At 50.8% G+C, this 26,860-nt stretch overlaps 1 protein-coding gene across 1 annotated transcript; it reads left to right on the top strand.

Annotated features, from left to right (window-relative positions):
- The first annotated feature begins 58 nt into the window (after positions 1-58).
- KLF16 (KLF transcription factor 16) lies at positions 59-25,793 on the top strand. The gene is made up of 2 exons (XM_056822192.1): positions 59-1,004; positions 19,918-25,793. Exons 1-2 carry the CDS (start codon positions 467-469, stop codon positions 20,223-20,225), a joined length of 846 nt encoding a protein of 281 aa, XP_056678170.1. The 5' UTR covers positions 59-466; the 3' UTR covers positions 20,226-25,793.
- Positions 25,794-26,860: the final 1,067 nt, after the last annotated feature.

The following is a 26,860-nucleotide window of genomic DNA, read 5'->3' as shown; positions in this document are numbered from 1 at the left end:
GGGCGTTACCCCTTCCCGGGCCCACGTGGAGAGGGGGCCGAGGGGGGCGGGGCGGCAGTAGCGACCCGAGGTCGGGGGCGTTTCCCCCCTCTCTGCCCCCTTCCCCTGGGGGCCATTGTGCCGCCGCAGCGGGAGTGGGGCGCGCGTAGGGGGGCGGGGTCGCCCCTCCCCTCTCCTCCCCCCCACCGGAGGGGGCGCACGCGGTGGCCCGGCCCCCCCTCCCTCTGGGCGGGGTCCCCTCCCCGCCCCCGCGGTCTCCGGTGCGTCAGGGGCGCGTCAGTGAGTGAGCGCGCGGGGCGGGCGGAGCCGGAGAGAGCGGAGCGCGGAGCCGGAGGGAGAGAAGGAGGGACCGGCCGGCGGCGGCGGGGACAGGCGTGGGCAGCGGCGGCGACAGCGCGAGGGCTCTAGCTCGGGTCTCTCTCTTTCCCCCTTGGTCTCCCCGCCTGCCCGGCGCCCAGGGGCCGGCATGTCGGCCGTGGCCTGCGTGGATTACTTCGCCGCCGAGTGCCTGGTGTCCATCTCCACGGGTGCCGTGGTGCACCCGGCGGCCCTGCCCCGGCCCGAGCCCCCGCCCCCGGCCCCGCCAGCCCCGGATCCGCCGGCCCCGGGAGACTGCAGCCGTGAGGACCTAGAGGTGCGCGAGGCTCTGCAGGCAGCCGCGGGGCGCGGGGGCTCCCCGGCCCCGGGCCCCGGCCCCGCCGAGCCCCCCAACTTGCTGGCGGTGGCCAACATCCTGACGGACCTGCGCGGGCCGCGCCCCGCCTCGGCTCACTCGGAGAGCGGCAGCAGCACCTCCTCGTCGTCCTCGTCCTGTTCCTGCAACGGGGACCCCGACGGCGCCCCCCCTGCCGGCCCGCCCGCTCCCACGGCCGCCGCCCACGCCGCCTCCCGCCGCTGCCACAGCCCTTCGCCGCCTAGCAAGCGCCACCCGTGCCGCTTCGAGGGCTGCTGCAAAGTTTACGGGAAGTCCTCCCACCTCAAGGCGCACATGCGGACGCACACAGGTGAGAGCCGCCCCCCCCCCCCCAAGCCTATCTAGTCCCATGCCATCCCCGCCTCTTCGCCTCCTCCTAGGCTCTCCTCCCCCTTTGGCCTGGGACCTGCTGCCCCGCTGCACTCGGCTGGCTTCGGGCTCGACTCTGCTCCCTCTCCCCCAAATCCCTTCCTTCCCCTCTTCTCCGCAGGTTCGCATGTCGCCACCCCCTCCCCGCACACCCCGCCGATGGCAGTCCCATCATCCCAGTTCAGTGCCCCTTCGCGCCCCGCGATCAATGCCCCCGCCCCCCCATCCTGGGCCCTTGGTTCCCCCTTTCTGTCTGCCCTCTTCTTAGCACCATCGCTTCCCCTCCCCCCCTCCGTACCACCCCTTCCCGGCTCCCTGACCCTCTTCTCCCTCGGGGGTCCCCCGCCTTTGTTCCCCGCCAGCTGGGGGCTGGGGTGGGGGCGGTTGGTGGGGAAGGAGAGAGGTCGGGAGGCGGGATCGGTGATTTTCCACGCGGCTCCTACCCTCCCTCTCCCTCCCAACCCCCCTCCCTGCGGGGGCGGGCACAGTTCGGTCTTCTGGGGGCGGGGAACCCGGGTTGGGGGGCGGTGGGTGCCCAGTGTGGCCCCTGCAGGCTCGCGTGGCCCCGGCTTTGTGTGGGCGTGGGTGGGGACCCCGCCCCCACGCGGTCCCCTCTTCTAGCGTTTCCTGAGGCGCGGGATTGGGGGGGGGTGTCTGCTTGGATTAATGTACATGTGTACATGGGGGGGAACAGTAATAAGTTTGTTAAGTGGGTGCGATTGGCGCGACCCCCGCCCCCGCTGCTGCCCGCCGAGTCGAGCAGAGGGGAGGGGAGGGGACTCGGGTGGGCGGCGCCCAGGGAGCCGGCTGGGAGCGCGAGGTTGGCACAGCGCCCTGCGCGGGGGCCGGAGGGGGGGGCCGGCGTGCAGGCGGGCTGGCAGGCGGGCGGGCAACACTTGACTGGGGAAGGGGAGGCAGGGAGGCAGGGAGGCGGTGGACTCCGGAGTCTGTACTGGGGGCGGAGGGGGGCGTGGGACGCCTGTCTTCCCAGCTGATCTGCTCTGCCTGCGGGCCCCTCCCCTCCTCCTTTTCCCTCCCCTCCTCTCTGGAGTCCTCTCGGCTGGTGGTGGGGCGGGAATGGAGGGGTGGGGCCATGGGGGCTGGGGGAGGATCTGAAACTGCTGCCTGAAGTTGGGGGGGGGGCGATTAACCGAAAACCCATTTTGCGTTTTAAGCCTTCTCGGATGGTGTCTTTTCAAATATGTAGAGATCTTGTTTGGGTGGGGCTGAGCAGCCTGGGAGACACCAGGTGGGGAATGTTTGACTTAGGGGCTGGGGGAGTTGGGAGGGGGCGAGGAGGCTGGTGTAGAACCTGAGAACAGAGAATATCAGCGGTGTAAGGGACCTTTGAGATCCATTTGGTGGGTCTTTCATTTTATAGGTGAGAATTCCGTTCAGGAGAGGAGGAACTTGCCCTAGGCCCTTTGACCCCCAAACCATTGCCCTTCCATCTGCACTAGGCACCTACCATCTTATGTGTGTGTTGATGGAATTGTGTCATGTTGGTTTATTTTCATGGCATCTGCTTCCACTAGACTGTGCTTTGAACATAGAAATGAAAGGAAATCAAGACCCAGAATGAGCTGATGAGTTGCCCTGGGGTCACATAGTGTCACTGGCAGGGCTGAAGCTGGGTACCCTTTCTATGAACCAATTACACTGCTCCAAATCAGTTCTTTATTAGTGACTAGTAAAGTATAGATTTAGTCATTTCAGCCCTCTTATAGTTGGGGAAACAGAGGCTGAGGGCTTGTGATTTGCCCAAGTTCGCATTGACTAGTAAATAATCAACAGGATGGGATTTGAACCCAAGCCTCTGATTCAGAAAGGGATGGGGGAGGTGGAATCAGAACTTTTTTTACCTTTCCACCCTTCCCCTTGAGGTTTTTATTTTATCTTGAGATCTTAGGACCTTTTCCCTATCTTTAGAACCATGCTTACAGCCTCCTTTTGCCAATAAGGTCTTTAAACATAGATTAGAGTTTCAAGAAGTTACAGAATACAGTAATAAATGGGGCCAATATGGTCATTATCCCTCCAAGCATACCTGGCCCTTTGCTTTACTTCCCAACCCTTGGCATATTTTCCCCTACCAGAGTATCTGCTCCATGAGGGAAGGCCATTACCTCTTAGTACAACTTTGTATCTTTCTCATTGATCTGGAGAAATTGAGTAATAGATACTTCATAGCAAGGATTGTTTCATTATGGTTTAGTTTATGTATCCCTTGTGCCTTGAACACATAGTTGTTGCTTTCTGCTTGCTTCTTGATTCCTAGAGGAGACACTTAAAGTTTCAATGAACATAGATTTAAAAAAAAAGAACCCTTACCTTCTGTCCTCCCACCTCTGGGCCTGGTGCTCGCCCTAAACATAGATTTTCAAGGGCTTTTAGAATAGGGAACACTGAATGTTAGATGATCTTGAATGGGTCTCTGGAAACTCATCATTTTATAAATGGAGTAACTGAGGCCCTCAGAAGGAAAGGACTTGTCTAGGGTCACTAGGTTCAGGATCAAATTTGAGCAGGTCCTTTTCCTTCTTTGGTTCTGTTTTGGCAATTGTAAAATGAGGGCACAGGGACCTACTCAATCTCTCCTAAGGAACATCCAGAGACTAATAGAGCCTCCTTTCCTTTTTTTTTTTTTTTTGGTGGGGTACTCACTTATCAGTGAGTTCTTTGGTGTAGGGTACTGAAACCATCAAGAATTGGAGAGGAGGCCCTTTAGAAGCCATGTAGTCCTGGGCAGCTAGGTAGCTCAATGGATTGATGAGAGTCAGACCTAGATATTGGAGGTCCTGGGTTCAAATGTGACCTCAGTTACTTCTAGCAATATGACCCTGGGCAAATCATTAATCCCCATTTTAAACTGTACTTACTGCTCTTTCTGCCTTGGTACCCAGACACAGTATTGATTCTAAGACAGAAGGTGAAATTTATTTTAAAATGTTTTTAAAGAAGTCAGAGGCATTCCTTGAATTTATCCTCTTGATTCTGAGGTCTTAGAGGCTTTCTATTCACTTCTGCCTTTCCCTTGGTCTCATTTTATTTATCTGTTGGAAATGTTAAAGAATGATGAAGAGTTGGAAGGGAAAGGAAAGAGCTGTGAATTTGGCCTGACTGTCTGCTTTTTACCACCCCTCATAGACTTGGGGGTCCCTGTCAGTAGGTGAAATAAGAACATAAAAGAGTGAGGTTATGTCAATTAACACTCAGATAAAAGAGAATAAACCATAAGCAGGGGCTTTTGGAAAACAGATCTTAGATTGGAATCAGGACCTGGGTTCAGATCTCATTTCTACCACTTAGTACCTGTGTGGCCTTAATGTTTATTTAACCTCTCTCTTTTCTGTCATCTACAAAATGGGTTAGGCTAGATGATCTCTAAGGTCACTTTCAGATCTTAGTGTACACAACTCTGAAACTGTATAAAGGAGGCAGGGAATCTACCCATTTCAGAGAGATCAACTGGGGCTCATAGAGTCACAGATTTCAAGATGGAAAGGACCTTTAGGGTCAGTGAATCCAATTCTCAATTTACAGATTAGGAAACTGAGATGCAGAGGTTTTAGGTAATTTAGTCTAGAATCATACCACTAGTAAGTCTCATAAGACAGAATTTGAATCCAGGTTCTCTGGGACTCTGGGTCCAGTGTTATTCATTTTATCTCCCAGGTGTGCAGGACTAGTAGAGGCAGAGTACTTGTTTGTACAAGTCAGGCAGCACCCTTACTTGAAGGTCTGTGCCATTCCTACCACACTGATGTAGAATGGTATCTTATGGGGGTGCACACACATGGGCTCGTGTTCTCTCTCTCTGCTGGTGGAGTTGGGCCTCAGTAAGAAGATGGCTGGGTAGGCTTCCTCTTCTCTTGCTCTAGGGAAGGGTCTTTCCCTCCTCCTTGTAGGATATGAAGTGGTGGAGCTGCAAATGGAAACCCTTTGGAGTCAAGAATGACTCTCTAAGCTCATCTAGTCCTACTTTGTACATATTTCACAGAGACCCAGAGTGGAAGCAGAAATTGCCCCCAGTGATCAATAGTCTGGTGTTATGTAACAGGTTCTGGACTCAGAGCCTGATGAACTGGGTTCAGATTCCCCCTTTGCCATTGACTGGCTGAGGTACCTTGGCTCTCTTCATCTGTAAAAGGAGGGGATGTTGGACTAGGTGAATTCTGAGGGTCCCTTGGGTTCTAGATCTATGAGAGGAAAGGGAGGATGAAAATGAAAAAAAAAAGAACCCTCCCCTTGGGTTGTGTTGTAGTGGAAAGAACTCCAGTAGGAAATCTGAAGACCTTTGTGACCTTGGACAAGTCTTTTCCCTTTGGGATTTCCTGTTTATAAATGGGAGGACCTGGACGATCAAGACCATTTTTAGAAGGTCTCTAAGGTCCCTTTCAGCTCTAAATCCCATGATCCCCTTGCATTGAAACATGAGGCTTTATTGTAGTTTATTTTCTACTTGGTTCTGGGAAGATGGGGGAAGGCAGTTAGGTGGTACAGTGGATAGAGAACCAGGCCTAGAGCCAGGAAGGCTGGTCTTTCTGGGTTCAAATCTGGCCTCAGACACTTACTAGCTATGTGACCCTGGGTGAATCACTTAACCCTTTTTGCCTCTGTTTCCTCCTCTGTAAAATGAGCTGGAGAAGGAAATTGCAAACCACTGCACTATCTCTGCCAAGAAAACCTCAAATGGGGTTGCAAAGAGTCAGACATAACTGAAAAATGACTGACCAGCACTTGGGAAGATAGCAGCTCCATAGATTTCCCATCCCCACTTCATACCCCTTCATCCCAGGTTTCCTTAGCAGTGTTGTGATAGTCCTTCCTCATTGGTCCATGGGTACAGCTGATGTGCCCCGAATAGATCAGGAGTAGAGGATGCCTTTTCCCCTCCATCAGGTGAGATTGGGATCTTAGCCTCAGGGATGGTGGAGATGGGCCCCAGCATGGGGGAGTAGGAGTGAGGAATGAGTTTCTAGCTGGTATCCAGCCCTTGGGTTCATTGGATTATTTCTTTAAACCTTTACCTTCTGTGTTAGTAACAACGCTAGGAGAGAAGGGCAAGGGCTAGGCAAACAGGGTTAAATTACTTGCCCAGGGTCATATAGGTAGGAAATGTCTGAGATTGGATTTAAACTCAGGTCCTCCTGACTCTACCCCCTGGCATTCTATCCAATGTGCTACCTAGCTATCCGGTTCATAGCACATTAATACTGAAAGAGAGATTAAAGATCATCTAGGCCAGGGGCTCTTACTCTGGGAAGACTGAACTTGAAATTGATTATTGTATTTCAGTTTAATTGGTTTCCTTTGTGATTCAACATTAAAAAAATTTTTTTTAACTCTTACCTTCCATCTTAGAATTAATATATTAGGTATTAGTTCCAAGGTAGAAGAGTGGTCAGGACTAATAAATGGGGTTAAGTGACTTGCCCAGGGTCACACAGCTAGGAAGTATCTAAGGTCAGATTTGAACCCAGGACCTCTTATACCTAGGTCTGACTCTCAATCCACTGAACCACTCAACTGCCCTCTCCAACATAATTTTTTAAAAATGCATTTAAACACATCATTCTGAGAAGGGGGTCTCTAGGCCTCATCATCCTGCCAGAGGTGTTCTTGATTCAAAAATAGTCAAGAACCATTGCCCTAATTCAACCTCCATCTTCTTAAAGAGGAACAGCCTGGGCTGGGCAAGGGTTAAATGACTTCCCCAAGGTCCTCTAGGGGGCAGAGCTGGGCTTTGAACCCAGGTTTTCAGACTCCAAATCCAGCTTGTTTCCCATTACACTCTTGACTACTTGCTCATCACTTGTCACCTATTCAATTCCTAGGCTTCCGTTTCCCCCTCCTCAGTGATGTCTGGGGGTTGGGCTTTTTTTCCATTTTGGAAGGGGAAGGAGGGAGACAGACAGAGAGAGACACACACACACAGGGAGAGGGAGAGAGGGAGTTGGGGTCCAGTCTGGGAGGGAGTGAACTGCTGGAGCCCTAAGGAAATTTCAGGGCTCCTTCAGAGTATAGAAGAAGGGATTCCTGGACTCTTGAGTCAAGAGACCAGAGTTTTCAGTTCTCACTTGGCCATGGCTGTGACCTTGGGCAAGTCCACAAGATCATCCAGCCCAACCTCTTTATTTTACTGGGAAACCAAATTGCATGGACTTCCCTTGCCCCCTTGCCTGAGGTTACACAGGCAGAGTCCTACAAAGGACCTTAGACCATTTAACCTAGTATCTTCAGCCCCCACACCATTTGACTGGAGAGGAAACAGGCCCTAAGAAGGAAAGGGGATCCACCCCCTGGGAGTTGATGACCAATCCTGGAGTAGATCCCAGATCTGTGTCTCCAACCACCATTCCGGACTGGGGCTGTTGTTTCTTTTGACAGGCAGGAAGGATGCTAAGATCCATTCCTGGATCTGACACTTGGCAGCTTGTATGATCTGGGTTGGTCATTTCTCTTTGTCAGTTTCCTTATCTATAAAATGGGGCCAGTGATAACCTTTTCTTTCCTTACCTCACAGGAATCCAATTGTCATCCTTTTAGGGTACCTGGGCCTCCTGAAGGGCATCCCTTCTCACTCCCCCACCTAGCCTCCCTAGGACTTGGAGACCTTTCAGGGTACAATGACTCCTATTTCTCTTTGATATTGACTGAGTGCTAGCACTCCAATAAGGACTGCTTGGAGGTGAGACAGGCTTTAAGACCCAGGAGAAAAACTGTACAGTTTAAAGGGAAAATTTTTCCCCTTTCTTTCCTTCTTCCCCCCTCCCCACCAGGTGGTTTCTTCTTGGGCCCCTGGGGAGGGATAAAGGGAGGAAGATAATTGGGTTAATTACCATTGAGAAGTAGGGGAAGCTCTAGACCCCCTGGTTTGTTTGTGTCTGGGTTTGCAGGCCTGTCTGGATGCCTGAGAGGGGAGCTCTAGGGAGGGAAGCCAGGAGGCTGGCTATATGAGGCTTTTGAACTCTGAAGGGAGGATGAGAGAGAGAATGGGAGAGGCAGGGTGACCTTTTAGACTAGGTGTTGTGTAGGGCATGATGAAGGAGCAGGTGGTCAGGTTTTTCCTAGAGAATGCCTGGTGTTAGCTGGGAGAGGTCCCCAGATGCAGTCAACTGAACTTCCTTACTTGACAAACCATAGCTCACATTTGGTAGCAGCAGCAACCTGCCTTGAGGACACCTTGTGCCAAGAAGGTTGTATAATTGTTTTTGTCCCATTTTGGGGCTGAAGAAACTGAGGTTCAGGGTAGTCAGATGGCCCGCTCACAGCTGGGACCACAAAGCAGGTTTTCTTTCTTGCAGTTTGGGGTTTTCCCACTCCATGGGGATATTAGTTTATATACTGCCCATCTACCCCACTCCCAACATCTCTGAGGCCCAAGACAGTTGTCCCTCTTCAGCTGCTCTTCATTTCTTTCTTTCCTTTTTTTTTTTGGAAACTGTTACCTTCTGTCTTAGTATCAATTTTAAGGCAGAAGGGCAAGAGCTAGGCAATGAGGGTTAAGTGACTTGCCCAGAGGCCCACAGAGAAGAAATGTCAGGCCAATTTAATACTACCTAGCTTCCCCTCATTGGTTTCCAGAGAGGTAGCAAGAACCCTGGATTCAGTTCCTGCCACTACCTCTTGCTGCCTTGGACAAGTTATTTGTCCTTTCTGGGTCCATTTTATCTTATGAAAAATGAGGAGGGGATCAGGGCAGATGGGCATTTAAGGTCTTTCCCAGCCTTAAATCTACAAAACTCTCATCCACAGACTAGAGAAGCAGAAATGGTGACAGCTAGCATCTAGATGGCACTTTAAAGTTTTCAGAACAATTTACCTATATTTATCATTATATCAAATCTATCAAACTTATATTTATGATATCATATATATCAAATATATGATTTGGTCTTCACAACAAATACTCTAGGTAGTGGCCTCTGTAGGACTTCAGTGACCTTGGGCCAGTCTCCTAATCTCTGGGTCTCAGTTTTGATCTGTAAAGTTAAATTGAGATGGTTAAGTGACTTCCCCAAAGTCACACAGCTAATGAATCCTTGAGACAAATTTCCCTGGCTTCTTGAATATAGGTCCAGGACTTTGTCTGGTGGGCTTGCTGCCAGGAGAACCATGACCTATGGACTAGTTTTCCCATGTATTTGGTCCTTTCTGGCCTCTTCTGCCCAGGATTTGGACCCAGCCCTGCTCCTCATAGAACTTGACTTTGGACAAGCTGCTAAACCTCTCTCTTTCCCATCTGGGAAATGCAGTTGAGCAGCATTTGGGTAGGTGGTCTCTGAGGAGCCTACCAGGCTTACCAGCCTCTGGGGTGATGGGAGAGACCAACAGAAGCCTGATGGATGGCATTGGTTTCATCAGCGGTAAAAAAAAAAATGAGGGTTTTGATAATGGCATCTTCTCAGTGTTATTGTGAGGACCAGGTGAGATGTTCTTTGTAAAGGGCTTAAAAGACCTTCAAAGCGCCACTTGTAGGATTACTCCTACTGTTGTCCTCATTATTGTAGGATTTGGGCAAGTAGACAAGATCCAAGCTTCAGCCTGGTTCCATATTTCTATGCCATAGACCTCCAGATCCCTCCCTGAAGAGAGAAGTCGGACCCAGAGCTCCTCAGGGCTAGGATCCTGGCCCCAGATTCCCCTGACTTGTGTGCCCTCAGTCCTCAGGGCAGAAGTTCAGGCCAGGCTAGGTACTGATATCAGTTCTCTGAGGTGGGGTTTGGGTGTCCTGGGGCAGTGCCAGGCTGAGCTGGAGCTGAGGTCCTAATCAGGAGTGGGTGTCTGGGGTGGGTGGAGGCCCTGCCAAAGAAAGAATAGCTCATCTAGGGAGTTGTAAATGCTTTTTTCTCTCCAAACTCAGGTTTTAGCCATGGAAAGTGGGGAGCAGTGAGCCGTGCTATCTTAGTGCACTTAGCAGGTACCTGATAAATAGGAGACCCAGGTGTTAGGCCCACCTCTGCTGAGCCTCAGTTTCTTTATCTGTGAAATAGGACTAATAGTTCCACTGCCTATTTTGAGTATGCTTTGTACTCTAAATGGGGGGCTGCTGTTACTGCGGTTTATTGAATTAATTGGTGAGTGAATGAATGAAAGAAGGTCTGTTTTCTGGGTTGGTTTCTTGGAGGGGTAGGTGACTGGTGATCAGCTTGTCTCTGGCTTTGGGAGTGTCTTGGTGTCCTCTACATGGGGGAGATAAGTCTTCTGTTTTTCTTTTGACTGAGCTTCTCTGATAAGGCCTGGGGTGGTGGTGTGGGAGGTTGGGGGGGGGTTGGAGAGTGAGTGGCTGGTTTTAGGAACAGGCATCATTAGGATAGCCTCTGTGTGGCTGCATTTCTGAGGACCTTCTAATTCTTGAGAAACCAGGCAAGGTCTTGGTGGGGGAATTACAAGGGGATGTGTAGGAAACAAGGTAGTACCCTTTTCCCACAGGCTCCCTGCAACCCTCACCCCTCACCTTCCAGCAAAGGGAACGATGGGAAGGGAATAACCATTTATGTAGCACTGCTGTGAGCCAGCATTGTACCGAGTGCTTCTACAAATAACTCATTTGATGCTCCCCAAAGCCCCATGAGGTCAGTGCTACTGTTATCCCCATTTTTACAGCTGAGAAAACTGAGGCAGGCAGAGGTTAAATGACTTGCCCAGGATCAAATAGTCAGGAAGTCTCCAAGGAGAGATTTTAACTTGGACCTTCCAGACTCAAGGCTCAGCTCTTTATCCATTGCATCAGCAGCTGCTTCTAAAAGGCAAAAGGTGGTCTTGGGTCCCTCCAGTTAGAAGAGTCTGTAATCCCCTTTGCAGAAGAAGATACTTCCTCGTAGAAGAAATTTCCTGTAAAATTTGGGAGATTGGGGAGGGGTCCAACCCCACTTCTGCCCACTGGAGAGAGGAGGAAACAGACCAAGAAGTTCTCATTTGTCCAGAGACACACAAGTAGCAGAGCCTGGCTCAGCTCTCTACACTGGTCTCTACTGCCTGTCCTGGGTTAAGATGGCCACACAGATTACACCTGGGGAAAAGAGGTGGGAGGGGATAAATCCCCCCTTTTCTTACCAAATCAGATTATCTCTGCTGAGCTTGTCCGGAGCTCTGTTGAGATGCTGGAGCCCGACTCCTCAAATTTGGGTGGCCCTTGGAGAGTAGTCTGTAAGGGAAGATCAATGGGACCCATTGGGTGACCAATAAGGGACTCCCCCTCTCTCTTAATGCTCCTTCAGGGTCCCCTGGACTGTTTTCTACTTCTAGTCTAAGTTTGATCCGTGTAAAACCACTATGTCATAGCTGGAAGAGACCATTTAATCCAACACTTAAATTGTGCAGGTGGTAAAACTGAGGCTTCTGTAACACTTTAAGCTTTATCAAGCACTTTGCTCATTTAAAAACTTAAACCTATGAGAGATGAGACATTAACATGGCCTGGCTTTAGAATACTGTGACTCAGTGGACTGAGAGCCACGCCTAGAAACAAGAGGTCCTGGGTTTAGATCTACCCTAGACACTTCCCAGCTGTGTGACCCTGGGCAAGTCACTTCACTCCCATTGCCTAGCCCTTACCTCTCTTCTGCCTTAGAACCAACACCTAGTATTGATTCCAAGATAAAAAGTGAGGGTTTAAAAAATAGAAAAGAATCAGGAATACCTAATTTTAAAGTCTTTCTCAGGTGTTTGCTAGCTGTGTGAGCCTAGGTAAGTCTTCCTCTGTAAACTAGAGATAATAATATCAGGTTTCTCTTGAGTTCATTATTGGAGTCAAATGAAAAATATATATAAATGCTTTGTATAACGTGAAAAACACACTGTTCTCATTCTCATGGGAGTTCCTGCCTTCATGGTGTTTCCAGTCTCCAATAGCAGGATAAAATATTGGTTTAGATTAACTATAATGCAATTGCTGCATTAAAGCCACATTATGGAAATGTCAGACAAAGAGATACAGTAGGAAGGCTTAGTATGGAAAAGATTGTTCCTCCAGGGAAAGGGAAGGTGACAGTTTCCAGGAGGGGACAGTATTTTGATTGGGCTTTGGAGAACTGGTGAGAATTCTATAGGTGAGGAGAGGAGAGTATCCCAGGCCCAAGGAATTGTGTCAGAGGACAGAGAAGACATTTAACCAGAATCAACCATTTTGGCTAGGACAGGGGGCTGGAAATGGAGGATAGCACCAGCTTGCAGAAGGCCTTGAATGCCAGACCAAAAAAAGTCTGGATTTGATTCCTTACGCAGTTAGGATCTGGGGAAGATCTTTGGGCACAGGAGCAGCAGATCGTTAGTTGTTTTTCAGTCTTGACCCCATTGGGGGTTTAATTGGCAGAGATCCTGGGAGTGGCTCACTCTTTCTTTCTCCAGCTCATTTTACAGATGAAGAAACTGAGACAAATAGAGTGAAGCAACTTGTTCAGGGTCACACAGCTAGTGAGTGTCCGAGGCTGGATTTGAACTCAGGAAGATGAGTCTACCTAACTCCAGGCTCTGTGCTTTGTCCACTGTATAGACCTTTCCAAATCCTGGGCCCCCTGAAGCAGTCTTTTCTGTTGGATCCACATAGGTTAGGCAGTATAGGGAAGACTTGTGTATTTTTTTAAATATGGAGAAGACTATGTATTTTTATGTAGGGAGAACTATGTGTATACACACACACACACACACACATATGGAGGAGTGTGTTTTTTTTTAATTTGTGACTTTGGAATGTAAAGAGTTCTCGCCAACTTTGAATCTTGGCTGAGCAGACTTGGGCAATAATTTTTCCTCCCTGGGCCCCCTCTTTGCCCCTCTGTAGAAGGGATCAGGTGAGTGGGCTGACCCAAATTCCCATTATACTAAGGTGAGGAAAGTGGAAAAGAACGAGTGTCTCCATTCTGGGGCTGACCCTTAAAGAGGGGGAATCTGGACTTAGCCTCTCCCGTCTCAGAGTTGTAAGAGACCAGAAAGGACATCTTTGCCAACCTGTCTCAGCACATCTCTCTCCTTTCCTCTATCCCTCTGCCTCTCCTCACCACATTCCCATAATTTCTCAGCCCTTAGTGACGGGGAACTCACTACCTCCTGAAGCAATCCTTTCTCTTTTTACCATAATTGTTAGAGTTTGGAAGTCTGTCTACTTCTGCTACTTTTTCCTACCTCTTGGTCTTAGCTTGGGTCTCTGGCCTTATGGGCAGAACAGGTCCAAAGGCAATGACCCCTTCCCCTTCTCCAAGGACTCCTGGGTCCGTGTCCCCACTAACTCAGCCATTCAACAATTGGGTCCCATCGCTTGACCCAACTCTGTTCTCTAATGAGAGGAGGAAACTGAGGCTCAGATAGGGAAAGTAGCTATGCCAAAGCATCAAGTGACTCCTTTTCTGAGCATCCAGGGCCCTTCTTTTTTTTTTAAACCCTCACCTTCCATCTTGGAGTCAATGCTGTGTATTGGCTCCAAGGCAGAAGAGTGGTAAGAGCTAGGAAATGGGGGTTAAGTGACTTGCCCAGGGTCACACAGCTAGGAGGTGGCTGAGGTAAGATTTGAACCTAGGACCTCCCATCTCTAGGCCTGGCTCTCCATCCATTGAGCTACCCAGCTGCCCCCCCCCCCAGGGTCCTTCTGATACCCCTCCTTCTGGCCATCCTCTCCTGGGGGGCGGGGGGCCGTCTCTGCCCCAGCTTGGCTCTCCCTGAGCTCTGGCCCCTCCTGGCCTGCTCCATTGTTCTCCAGAAGCAGTACTTTGTAGTCTGGGACTTTGGGGACTTGGGGTGGGGTGGGGGGATGACCTGGGATGGGAGCCATCGGGAGAGGACAGCTGTGTTTCCTGGGACTCTTCCCTTTGGGCTGGCCTAGAAGGCTTGGGGGGGGGGGTGCAGCAGGAACTCCTGGTTTGTTTAGACTCGGTGCTGGGCCCCCGCTTCTGGAGCAATGGAGCAAGCCAGGGGGAGAACGTGAGGCTGGAGGTAGGAGGAGGGGCGGGGCGGACGACCACAGGACATTCTCTCTGCTGTCTGCTCACGTACGTGCTACTGCTCTGTTTCCAGCGGGGCCTTGTTCCCGACTCGAAACCCTCACACATCCTGTCCCCCAGCGCCTCCCCTCCCCTCCACTCTCTGCTTCTTGCTACCTGACCCAGCTGGAGGGGACCTCGGGGGACAGAGCCTGCCGATGGGGTGCTGGGGGTTCCCAAACCCTAGCCCTGCTGCTCAGCCGAGGTGGGCCTTTTGGCAAAGCACTCACCCCTCATCCGGTGGATGCCCTTCAAAGAGGGCTCCCCTCTCCCCCCTCCCCTCCCCTCCATCACAAGCAGGCCTGGGAACAGGGAAGTAGTGAGCCTCCGTCAAAATGAAAGTGAAAATGCAGCGGGACCTGTCCTGCTCAGTTTCTAAGGCGCCTGGGCTCCCCCAAGCTGGGTGTGTGTGCACATGTGGGGGAGGTGGAGAGAGCCAGGGGGAGCCCTGCCCACCTTCCCAATCCCACCCGCCATGGCCAAGTTGATTTAGCTATGCCACTGCCCTCGTTATGGGTCTGAAGTTTTTACTTCTCAGGTGAGAGAGCTGAATAAGCAAATAGGCAGGTTCCTGGTGGATCCCTTTAAAAATGTGGAATGAAGGAGCTTCTGGGAAAAGGTGTGCACACACAATCACCCAGGTAACCCAGAGGAAACTAGATGGCCCAGTGGAGAGAGTGCCTGACCTGGAATCAAGGAAGACCTGAATTCAAATTCAGCTTCAGATGCCTACCAACCAGCCTGCTCACCTACAGTCTGCCTCAGTTTCCTCCTCCATCAAAATGGGGATCACAGTATCACCTGCTTCCCCAGGTTGTTGGGAGGATCAAATGAGATCATATTTTTAAAGTGCTTTATAAACTTTAAAAGTTTTATATAAATTGTAGCTATTATCATTAATGTGAAAATTGTTACAGCCATTTTACAGGTGAAGAAACTAAGTGGTTCAATGACTTCAGAATGTTTCCAAGGGAACGTTAGAGGTCATCTAGTTCAAATCCATACCTGGCCCAAGAATCCAGTTTACAACATGGCCCCTGAACAGCCACATAAAGCTCTCCCTGATAAGTGGGGCCCTTCTCCAGACTTTTGGACAGCTCTCATTGTTTAGGAAGTTTTCCTTACGTTGACCCTAAAACAGCCTCTGGTAGCTCCTAGTTTTGTCCTCTGGGGCTGACAGAACATATAATAGCTCTTCAGATCCTCTTCCTGGAATAAAGTCCTCAAATCCTAACCTCTTTTCTTTAGCCTTAGGAAACAGGCTTGGAGAGAATTCTAGTGACTTACCCAAGGTCACATGAACCTCTATGTAGTGTCCAAAGTAGGGTTAGATTATCCCAAGACCCAACTCTAGGTTCAGCACCCATTTGCCTCTCCACACTCCCCATGTGGTCTGAAGAGGGCAGAGGACAGAGGAAAGTCTTCCTTTCCTCTTTCTGGATACTGTCTTTCCCTTAACACTTAGAAAAAGTCAAGTGACTTCCACAATCCCATGGTTTTTGAGTGGGAAACCTAGAGTAGCAATAACTTGTTTTTTAAAGCATGTCCTGTACTGTTGACTCACTAAACTCCAGAGCTTTTTCAGGGAAGCTGTGATTTAATTAATATCTTCCTCCATCCTCTACTGACAAAGTTGACTATTTGAACCCAGAGGCAGAATTTTACATTAATCCTATTAAATTCCATGGCATTAGCTAAAGTCCATTGGCATTGTTTGGATGTGAGGGCCAATGACTTGCCCTCAGTCACTCATCTCTTTAAGTATCCTATCTGATTCAGTCCCCACTGTCCTCACTCTAAGGGCGAGTGCTCATTCTATGACACATGACAAAGACAGGGAAGGAGGGGGCAGCCCCAAAATAACTAGGTTCATAAGAAAAGCGTCCCAGGTCAGTTACCAGGCCCCAAATGACTACTTATTTCTAAAAGTATCTGGCAGATTTGATAACCAAAGCCACCATTTGTGATGATTTAAAAGCTCATAAACTGAGACTAACAAAGAATTGGAGAAAGGCAAATCTCTGGGGGTTTTTTCTCTCCCTCCTTACCCTCTGGGGAAAATATTACAGTCTCTAAACTATCAGCTAGAAATTTGACTCCAGTTCCTGACAACATTTTAGAACATGTTATTAAAGGGATGGTCAGTGAACAAAACAGAATAAGTGAAAGAACCATACAAAATGCTTTAAAAATGCTTTAAATCTTCAAGAAGAGAAATGAAAATTAAAGCACGTCTTAAGGTATTACTTAATACCCATTGAGATTGGCAGAGGTGAGAAAAGACAAAACTGATAAATGTTGGTGAGGCTGTGGGAAGACAGGCACCATAGATTCCTGTTAGCTTGTCCAGCCATTCTAGAAAAACAATTTGGAATAAATGCTTTTCAAATTAAAAAAACAACAACTAAGGGGTGTGTGTGTACACATATGTTGTTGTTTAGTGATTTCAGTTGTACCCGACTCTTCCTGACCCCAATTGGAGTTATCTTGGCAGATATACTGGAGTGGTTTGCCATTTCTATCTCTAGCTCATTTTACAGATGAGGAAACTCATCTAAGTTGAGGCATCTCATCCTGAGATGAGGCTGACAGGGTTATGTGATTTGCTCAAGATCACACAGTTAAGTTAGTGAAGCTGAATTTGAACTTGGATCTTCCTGTCTCCAAGTCCAACATTTTATCCACTGTGCCACCTACCAGCCAATATACATATATGCATATACTGTACATTCCATATATATATATGTGTATATACATCTCTCTGACTTTCTCTGTCTCCCTCTCTCCCTCTTCCTCCAGCATCTAGCTCATGGAAAGGTCAAAGACATAGAGAAATAGCTTCTCTATATAAACATTAAAAAAAAAAAAAACATACCTTCCATCTTGGAATTAATACTGTGTATTAATTCCAAGGCAGAATGGCAAGGGCTAGGCAATGGGGGTCAAGTGACTTTCCCAGGGTCACACAGCTAGGACATGTCTGAGGTCAGATTTGAACCTAGGACCTCTTGTCTCTCATCCTGACTCTCAATCCACTAAGCCATCCAGCTACCCCTTTCTTAACTATGTGATCCTGGGCAAGTCACTTAACCTCCATCTCCCGGCTTCCTCACCTGTAAAATGAGGATAATAATAGCACCTACTTCCCAAGGTTGTTGTGAGAAGCAGATGAGATCATAATTGTAAAGCACTTAGCACAGTGGTTGGCACATAGCAGGATATAAATGTTAGTTGTTGTTATCATTGGCTGTACCTGACTTATTACAAGGGAAGGTTCTATTTAGCAAGGGGTGAGGGAGTTTGGAGAGCCTTTCACTGGGAAAGGACAGTGGTAAAAGCATTGATAAAACCGGTTCTTTTCAAGAATAGATCATGTCAGGATTAACCTTATTTTGTTTCTCACAGCTGCATTACGAGATGAGAGGAAATCTAGATAGAGTTTACCTAGATTTTAGCAAAGCAGTCGACAAAGTCTTAGGCTGTTCTTAGGGAGAAGATGGGAGACACATGACCTACCTAGTGGATTTGCAATTGGTTGAGATACCAGAAAGAGTGATTTATTAAGGGTTTGGTGTCATTTTGGGAAGAGGTCTCCAGTGGGGTACTTGAGGGATCTCTACTGAACTGAACTGAACTATGGGCCATTTCACAATTTTGTCAGTGGACTCAGGTAGAGAAGTCTGTTTGTAGTTGCACTAAGCTGGCTGGCTGGCAGAATCTAAGAGGATCTCTGCAACTTTTTCTATTTGAGGAATCCAGCCACATCTGAACCTTCAGAAGCCCAGGATTACTTACATGTCCTCCAGGAGGAGGCATTGGAGGAAGATAGTAATCATCGTTCTACAGTACTCTGTACTCTTCTTTTTTCTTCCTACTTGGAATCAATACTATGTATTGGTTCCAAGGCAGAAGAGTGGTAAGGGCTAGGCAATGGGGGTCAAGTGACTTGCCCAGGGTCACACAGCTAGGAAGTGGCTGAGGTCAGATTTGAACCGAGGACCTCCCGTCTCTAGGCTTGGTTTTCAATCCACTGAACCACCAGCTGCTTCAAGTACTCCATTCTCTTAAGGACCCCAGGATTTTGTGATTGGGTGGGTCCCTTTAATGATGCAGAGAACAACTTCTCAGATTCTCTGGGCAGCCAATGGATATGGGGACCAAAATGGCCAAATTCTGCATTCTCTGATGCTTCAGGATCTGGGCACCTGTTTTCTGTTTTTGAGGGAAGCTACTTAGGGAAGGGGTGAGTTCCTAACTGACAGAGGGGGAAAGAGGTGGTGGTAAAATAGGCCTGAGGTATAAAGGAAGTCGAATTGGTAATGTTAGGTTTCTTCTACCTGTGTTCCTGATTCTTTCGCATCCTCAATCTCTTGGGAAGGAAAAGGAAGCTTGTGGCTCTTGTGGGATACCATTGGGACTACGGTAGGCTCCATGAGTTGTATATACATTGTATTTGAGTGGGCCCCTGGGGCTGTTTCCTCTGGTGTTTATGGGGTAGGGGGGTGTCTCAGTGGCCCTGAATAGGCATTAAGGCTTCAGTTATCTCTTCAGCACCTTAATGAAACAGGCCTTTTCCTAGCCATAGGGACAGCATCTAACGATTGCAAGCAAGACCTACCTTGGAGTAGGCAGGACAGGTGAGGAGATCCAGGGAGGTTTGACGTGTGAGATGGCAACTGCAGCTGTCTCTTCTATTCCTGAACACCCTCATTCCCCACCCCACCGTGTCCAGTAAGCCTCCTTCCCTCCCCACTCAGAAGGCCTGTCTGGCTCAGCAACCTTGGCCATCTGGCCTCTGGGAAATCCTCATTCCTAATCTTTGGGAGCTGCAGCTGCTGCAGCAGCCACCACCATCACTGCCATCAGCCTTGTTCTTCCCCTTGAGAAGGGTGAGATGGGGGTGGGGAATTGGGAAGAGCCAGCTTTGGGGTGGGGATGGGGTCAAAGGGAGGTATAGAAAATGGCTAACTTATAGCTTTGGAACTCTTAAGGGAATTTGGAAATCATTTATAATTGTGCGGCTTCCTCATCTCGTAGAAAGAAGATCAAAATGAATTCCAAGAGTGGCTGAGATAGTAAACTGAGTAAACTGAGATAACCTAGACCTTCTGACTCTAAATTCTAGGGCTCTTTTGTGTGGCGTCAAACTCAAAAAGAAGGAGATTCCTATAGACATCAGATTGACTTAGAAAATCACAAAATAACATTGCCTATACCATACTGTATTTTTATTTATTTTGTTAAACATTTCCCAGGTATGTTTTTTTTTAAAACCTTCACCTTCCATCTTGGAGTCAATACTATGGATTGGCTCCAAGGCAGAAGAGCGGTAGGGCTAGGCAATGGGGGTCAAGTGACTTGCCCAGGGTCACACAGCTGGGAAGTGTCCAAGGCCAGATTTGAACCCAGGACTTCCTGTCTCTGGGTCTGGCTCTCAATCCACTGAGCTACCTGCCCAGGTATATTTTAATCTGATTCAAGCAGCACTTGAGAGTTTTACAGGATGTTTGACCCCTCTGTTGGCAATTCACTTCCCCTAATCCGAGGAGGATAGTAATAGTTTCTGATTCATTTTACAGGCCAGTACCAGGTAGGGGTTCAGAGGGGGGCAATGCTCTTCTCCTTCCCAAGACCTGAGAAAATAGAATGTCAAAGGGCCTAGAATTCCTCTCTTCCAACACACTCTCATTTTTCAGAGCACCATCAAGGGAAAATGACTCGCCGTGTGTTTGTCCAAGGTCTTACAGTGAATGGGAATGGTAGCATTGGCCAAAGCGCTCTTAGGGCCTCTCTGAGTCCCAAGGGGGGGAAGGTAGCCGCTGGCCTTGGTAGCAGGACTTGGAGCTCCCCTCACACGTCTGTGCCTTCTCCCCACAGGTGAGCGTCCTTTTCCCTGCACGTGGTCCGGCTGCATTAAGAAGTTTGCACGTTCTGATGAGCTGGCCCGGCACTACCGGACACACACCGGCGAGAAACGTTTCTCCTGCCCCATCTGCAGCAAGCGTTTCATGCGGAGTGACCACCTGACCAAGCACGCCCGCCGTCACCCCACCTTCCATCCCAGCATGATCAAGCGCCAGGGGGCCCGCAGCGTCTCCCCCAGCGACTCGCTGGCCTCTGCCCCCTGCAGTCTGGCAGGCAGCCCCAGCCCCAGCCCAGCACCCAGCCCTGCTGCCTTCCTCTAGGGGGAAGGGCCTAGGAAGCTGCCGCCACTGCCCCTTGTTCTTCCATCATTTCCCCTCACCCCACCTTGGGCCTCCCTGAAGAGCCATCTCCCCCTGGACCTTCTGCCTCTCCTGAAGCTGGCTGCCTCACCAGATGGAGGGGGCCCTCCCTGTGCCCCTTTCAGGGCACAGCCTGGGACACCAAGGACTTTCCTTCCCCCTGGGGCCACCTGATTTTATATTTTTAACCATCGTGCTGACGGGAGGGTGGGAGGGTGGGTGTATCAGACCACTGCGGGCTGGGGACAGAGAATAGCACCAGCATTTGCCTGGGGGGTGGGGGGAGCTGTGCTTGCTCCCAGCAGCCACCCCTCCAGGGTCTCTGCCATCCATTTGGGCCACCTTTGCCCCGGGGATTCCCTGAGGGGTGAGGGCACGTGGGTGGTCGAGTTAAGGGGAACAGCAAAGCTAGACCCCCAGCTGTCAGCTGATTTTTCTGCATCCTTAAAGGAAGGACTTTCTCCTCCCTTCCCTCTGGAGGGAAAGGGGGCTGGGATTGAAGTTTTAGGGTCAGAATTCTTGGGCCTCTGTGGATATTGTTTTGTTTTTGTTTTTTTCTTTTTAAACCTGTGGAGGCTCCATGGACTCTCCCCAAGGGGAGCCCCCAAGCAGAGCACACATCCCAGGTTAGGGGGGGAGGGGTGCCCCCTCTGTGCCCTGGCCTTGAAGGCAGCTGGCAACATTGGAGACAGAAAATAATGCTTTCTATTTCTGTACATAGTGATGACGATGATTATTATTAATATTTTTTTTATATTGATTAAATGTGGAATCCAGGTTTGATGAGAGGCAGACACACAAGGCCATTCCTTTACTCTCCCCGTCCTCCCTGCGGTGCCTCTCTGCTGGCAGGGTGTCTTGGATGTCTCAGCATGGAGGCCCAGGGTCTGGGCAGGAGATGGGGACGGGTTCAGCCCAGAAGGTTGAAGTCTGTGAGTGTGTGTATGTCACATTGCATAGAGCACATGCCCTTTGCCAGGGTCCAGCCTTCCGGGCCCAGCCCACGGTCCCCAAGACGTCTTGTCCATGATGGAGCCTCTTGGGACGAGCCTAGCCAGGAATGTGGCCCAAAGGGTCAGAGCTGAGCTTGGAGAGCCATAAAGTCAGAATGTCTTCCCAAGCTGGGAAATGGAAGAGTTTGGATTACCAGACCTCAGGGTTTTGCTAAGGTGGAGGGCCTTTTCCCAAGCCCTTTGGTGCCTAGGAAGAGGTCGTTTGGATCCAGGATCTGGGAACTTGACCCTCTTTGGGTCACCTCTATTATCTGTCTATTGGAGCTAGAACAGTGGTTGTATTTTAGGGGTGCAGGTAGACAATTGTTACCTGTGGAACCATCCACACACCCCCACCTCCTTGTCTTTGGAGGAGAGCCCTTGTTAGCCTCTGGCTGCGCTCTGCTGGCACAGGTCAGAGGGTTCAGTGCTGGAAAGGGGTCTCAACGCCCTCATTTAACATCTGGGGAAACTAAGGCTTGGAGGGGGAAGTGACTTGCCCAAGGTCAAACAGCTAGTCACTGGAATGGCCAGGGATGGTTCCCTCTTACTCCCCAAAGCTTGGTACAGGCCCCTTGGTGCAAACTAGCCCATCGATGATGCAGAGAACACCCATCAGGCCTGTAGATGATGGAGCTGGTAAAATGACTTAGTGGGGAGGGGGCCGTGCTCTGGGCAGCATTTGTTCCCAGATCCTTCCTCCACCTTCTTACCCTGGGGCTGGCTGGGATAGGTCAGATCCCCCAGGGAAGCCATTGGAGATGTTCAGGGAAATGGGGGTTTGGGAGAGGGGGAGGGCAACCCTCCACCCCCAGGAAATCTCAGGTGTCTGTAGGTTTTGTTTATCTAACAGTGGGGCTGCAGCAGCTCTTGCCTCCTCGAGCCCCACAAGGGGGTTGCTAGGTTTATTTCTGAAGCTGTCTGCATCTCCTGGGGGTGGGTGGGGGGTATATGGAGAGGATGTTGACTCTGGAGGTAAGACTTTGGCTTCTTCCAAAGAACTAACGATTCAAAGTCAGGCCTGGGTTTGAGGGCTCTTATTCAATGGGAACCCATGCCCTTTGCCAAAGGCACTTCCCCAGGGTTGGCCAAGGGAGAGGCAGCTGGGGTTTTCTTCCTTTTTCTACCTGTCTCAGGCAGTGTGCTGGTAGGGCATGGGCCAAAGGCTGCCCTCTTGTCTTCAGAGTGTTTCCAGGGTCCTCCCTGCTCTTGGTATACATGGGGGTAGGGTTAACCTTGATTTGGGGGCAGGGGATTGTGCCCTAACTTCCACCCTGCTCCCTCCTGAAGGCACCCTTTAACCCTCTTTCCTACTCATGGTCTTGCGACAGCCAATCATGTCTGGAAGCTGCATCTTTGCTTCAAAGCCAGTTTGTTCTCTCTCTCTCTCTCTCTCTCTCTCTCTCTCTCTCTCTCTCTCTCTCTCTCTCTCTCTCTCTCTCTCTCTCTCTCCCCTTTCTCTCTCCTTTCTCTCTCCTTTCTCTCTCCCTCCCTCCCCCTTCCCTCTCTCTCTCTCTCCCTCTCTCTCCTTTCTCTCTTCTTCCCTCCTCTTTCTCTCCCTCTCTTTCTCCCTCTCTCTCTCCTTTCTCTTTCTCTCTCCTTTCTCTCTTCTTCCCTCCTCTCTCCCTCCCTCCCTCCCCCTTCCCTCTCTCTCTCTCTTTCTCTCCTTTCTCTTTTCTTCCCTCCTCTTTCTCTCCCTCTCTTTCTCCCTCTCTCTCTCCTTTCTCTCTTCTTCCCTCCTCTCTCTCTTTCTCTCTCTCTCTCTCTCTCCCTCTCCCCCCTCCCTCTCCTTCTCTCTCCTTTCTCTCTTCCTTCCTCTCTCTCTCTTCCCTCCTTCCCCCTCTCCTTTCTTTCTTCTCCTCTTTTTCTCACCTTATCCCTTTTTCCCTCTAGCTTTCCTAGGTCCCTCCTTTCCCTTCCCCAAATGGTAAATTCCCCTCCCACCTATTTGGGGGGAGGCTGGGATCTCCTTGTTAGCTATATTAAGGTTAAGATATAGTCCAATAAAAATCCCTGCCTTGGTGGGGAAAGATGGCTGGGTCCGGGAGCATCTTACTACGTTCCTAAGATCAGACCCAGACCTGAAAGTCACCATCTTCAACTGGGCCCCTGAGAACCCTAAGATTTTAGAGCTAGAAAGGGACCCTTGGAAAAGTATTGAGTCCAACCTCTCATATTGCAGAGGAAGAAGGCCCAGAGAGACTAGGTGACTTGCTTAAGGTCACATAGTTCCTAAGTGTCTGAGGTGGATTCCAATCCGAGCCTCCCGAACTCCAAATCCAGTGTTCTTTCCACTAGATAGGACTCCCTACAATTACAGAATACCCAAAATACAAGTGGATCCTAGCGACTACTGAGCCCCAGTGCCTTCATTTTATAGATCGGGGGAAACTTGAGGCCCTGGGAGGTGAATGGGCTTGACTTGCCCAAGGTAATGCAGTCAGCCTCCTGACCTCAAGGCAGGTCTTCTCCCACCGGACAGGCCTCCCCCACCTCCCCTCCTTAGCTGCTTTAGGATACCCCTAGAGAATCCCCTTGCCTTTCCTCTTCTCATCTTCCACCCAGTTCCCCACCGTCTGCTTCCATGCTGCTCTGGCTTTGTGGCCTTCTTTCAGACAGTGTGGCTGCTGGGGTTGACGAAAAGGCCTTTATCTTATTGAGAGTTTAGTTCCTAGAAGTTGAGGCAGGACAACACTGATTTCAAAATTCGCTAAGAGCCCTGGGAGGTTGGGGTGGGTGGGCTGGGGTGGACAGAATAGGTTCTTTTGTAAAAGTAGACTTTTGTGTGTGGCTCCCCCCCCCCCCCCAGTCCTTGGGTCAGCGGGTGCCCTGGTGGCTTGAGGGGGTGGATAAGGGGTGGGGATGGGGTGTGTGTGTGTGTGAACGCTTTATAACTGGTTCTGTGGGTAACTTATTGTTTTCTGGCCCCTGCCCACCCACCCACCCACTTTCTCTGGGAACTTGACATAAGCTTTGGGAAGAGCAGCCTGTGTGCGTGTTGTCTTGAGTTTTTGAGTTGCTTTGTAAGTGAGAGACCCCAAGATCCTGGCCGTATTTGTGAGCATCCCAGGGGCAGGACCCTGCCTGGGAGAGGGTGACCTGTCTAAAGGTGGGAGATCAGGCTTGCCAGAACGCAGGATACTCCGCACTCCCTTCCCCACTCTGGCCCCCATCTCTTCTCCCTGTCTTCCACCGAGTGGGGATTGGAGTGTGTGTGTGTCTGCGTTGGGAGGAAGGAACCCAAACCGCCCCCTCCCCCCCACTTAAGGCCAAGGAGGCGGAGTGTGGCATCCCCCTGCCCCCCACTCCCAATGGGGCATTTCAAACCTGCCTCCCTCCAGGGAGCCAACATCATTGAGAGTCCCTCGTACTGGCAGAGGCCAGAGTGCCCCAGCTTCCCACGCGGGGTGGCGGCGGCAAAAGCTGGATTCTGAGCTAGAGCTTCCAATTTCCAAGTTTTCATGTCTTTTCTACTCTGCCATGCTATGCTGCCTGCCCAGAGAGGGGCAAAGGGGGGTGACAGGGACTGCTCTTTCTCTCTCTCTCCTGCTGTTCCCCCCATCGGGCTTACTTCAGCCAGAATTCTTTCCTAAAGTCCGCTGAACCCTCCTGGGGGGTGGTCCCCTTGGGTCTGGGAACAGGATTCTCCTTCTGGTTCTGGGAGATCAGAGGCCCATACACGGAGTTGGTAATGTTCCTAGAAGTCACTGTCTAGCCTGATTTTTTAGAAACCGAAGCTTGCCCGGGTGACAGCACGTATCGGGGTGGGATTTGAACCCAGGGCTCCTGGCTTCTGGGCCAGCTTTGTCTGCTCTACTACTAATCAGGGCTTTGGGGTGGGACAGATGAGGGTGCTGGGGGCCACCTAGTGAGGGTTGTGAATCTTCCTTTCCTCCCCCCATTTCCCTAAAGCCCTCTCTCTCCCCTGCTTTTCGAATGGCCTTAGGGAAGGAATTCCAAGACTCAGGATAAGATTCTAAGGAGAGGAGAGCCTTCTGCCTGACTCTGGCTGCTGGATGGGGGGCGGGGAGAAGCCTGCTTGGGGGCTGTGGTCTGAAAGAGGAACTGGAAACAAACTGGGAGGGAGGCCCCAGGCGCCTGAGCAATGGCGGCTCCGGGAGGGGACTGGCCTTGGGAACGGTAGCGTGTCATGGGGAACCTGCATGATTGCCCCCTCCACCCCCACAGGTGTTTTTATGGCGGAGGACACGGATTCTGGGGTGAGGGACCCCGGACCCAGTGAGTCTTGGCTCCCTAAGCCCAGCCGGTGACGGGATATCTGGGGAGCTGGGCCAAAGCCCTGCTCCAGCAAAAAGGCCTTTTTTGAGCGAGAGTCACCGGGGAACAGAATTTTCTTTTTCCTTTGCAACTGTGGGTGGGTGTGCTTGTGTGGGTGTCTCTGAGTGTGTGTAAATCGCTCATCCTTCAGGGCCTCCCTGTTGGAAGAGGGGGTTGGGGGGAGGGACAGACTGAAGGGGGGGTGGGAGGGGCGCATGGTATCATTGATGTATTTAAATAAAAGTTTTTTAAAATCCCAGATCTGGCTGGCTCGCCTTTTCTCTTGGGCCCACCTTCCCTGCCCTTGCAGTGAGCCACACAGGGCCATGTCAGCTGGAAGGGACGCCACTTGACCTTTGGTTTCCTTTGAAATCCTGCGCATTTTAGGCATTCGGAGGGAGACGTCAGAAAGATGAGAAGCCCCCGCTTAGTCCGAGCCTCTCATTTCCGAGAGGATAGAGGCAGGCCCAGAGAGATGAAAAGATCTGGCCGGGGTCTCCCAGGGGCCGGTGGCAGGGAATCGAGCCTCTCCAGGGAGGGCACCAAGGCCCGACGTGTCGGCCAGTAATTGCTTCCTTTGCTTAGCAGGGTGGGAAGAGATGGGCAAGACTCCTGTTCTTGGGGAGTCGGCCCCCCAGCTGTTAGGAGGGCAGAAGCTGCTCCCCCCTGGGGACGACGGGGCATAGAAGATGCCAGCCGAGGCTGTTTAGCACCCAGGGGAGGTGAAGTAAAGCCGTTGGGCACTCCAAGTCTGGGGAAGGGGTACATTTTTCCCAGAAGGAGGTAGCCATGGAGCTGGCCACCCACTGGGGAGCCTCCTTTGATGGGGGGTCTCAGGAGCCGGCACCTCCCGACTCCTGCCTCATCCAGATGGAGCTTGTAAGGCTCTGAATGGGACCTTCAGCCTTTTGGAGAAGGGCCTCGGAGGCTACAGGGAAGCAGCCTCTCTGCCATCGCCCTGTCACAACCTGCCTCCTCCTTTGTTATCTGTTCTGCTGCCTCCTGGCCGGGCTGTACCAGGGGCTGCGTGAGGAGGCCCAGCTGTGGCCAGGCCGGGGAGGGAAGCGGGAGGGGGGCCGCCTGGAGGAAGCTGTTCTCAGCTGGCTTCCTCTAAGTGTCACCCACGCCTCTATTCAGAGCCTCTCCCCAGCGCCCCCCTTCCCCTCCCATCTGGGGCTTCCCTCCATGTTGCCTGGCAACGCCTGGGGCTCTGCCTCCCGCCCAGCCTGCTCCCCTCCAGCTGTTTCTCCCACAAGGGAGGGGGCAGGGCCGAGGAATCCTGGGGCCTCACCGCCCCGACCTGGGCAATGGGCTGAGCTGAGCTGT

Source organism: Monodelphis domestica, chromosome 3, assembly GCF_027887165.1.
Source record: "Monodelphis domestica isolate mMonDom1 chromosome 3, mMonDom1.pri, whole genome shotgun sequence".
Lineage (NCBI taxonomy): Eukaryota > Metazoa > Chordata > Mammalia > Didelphimorphia > Didelphidae > Monodelphis > Monodelphis domestica.
Note: the sequence above shows the minus strand (reverse complement) of the source record. Positions and strands in the feature narration are given on the sequence as shown.

What these genes read in the sequence shown, in the direction of transcription:
- KLF16 (XM_056822192.1), top strand. Translation starts at nt 467, where the DNA reads ATGTCGGCCGTGGCCTGCGTGGATTACTTCGCCGCCGAGTGCCTGGTG. An exon ending in GCACATGCGGACGCACACAG is followed by an intron (nt 1,005 to 19,917) that starts GTGAGAGCCGCC and finishes TTCTCCCCACAG; the next exon opens with GTGAGCGTCCTTTTCCCTGC.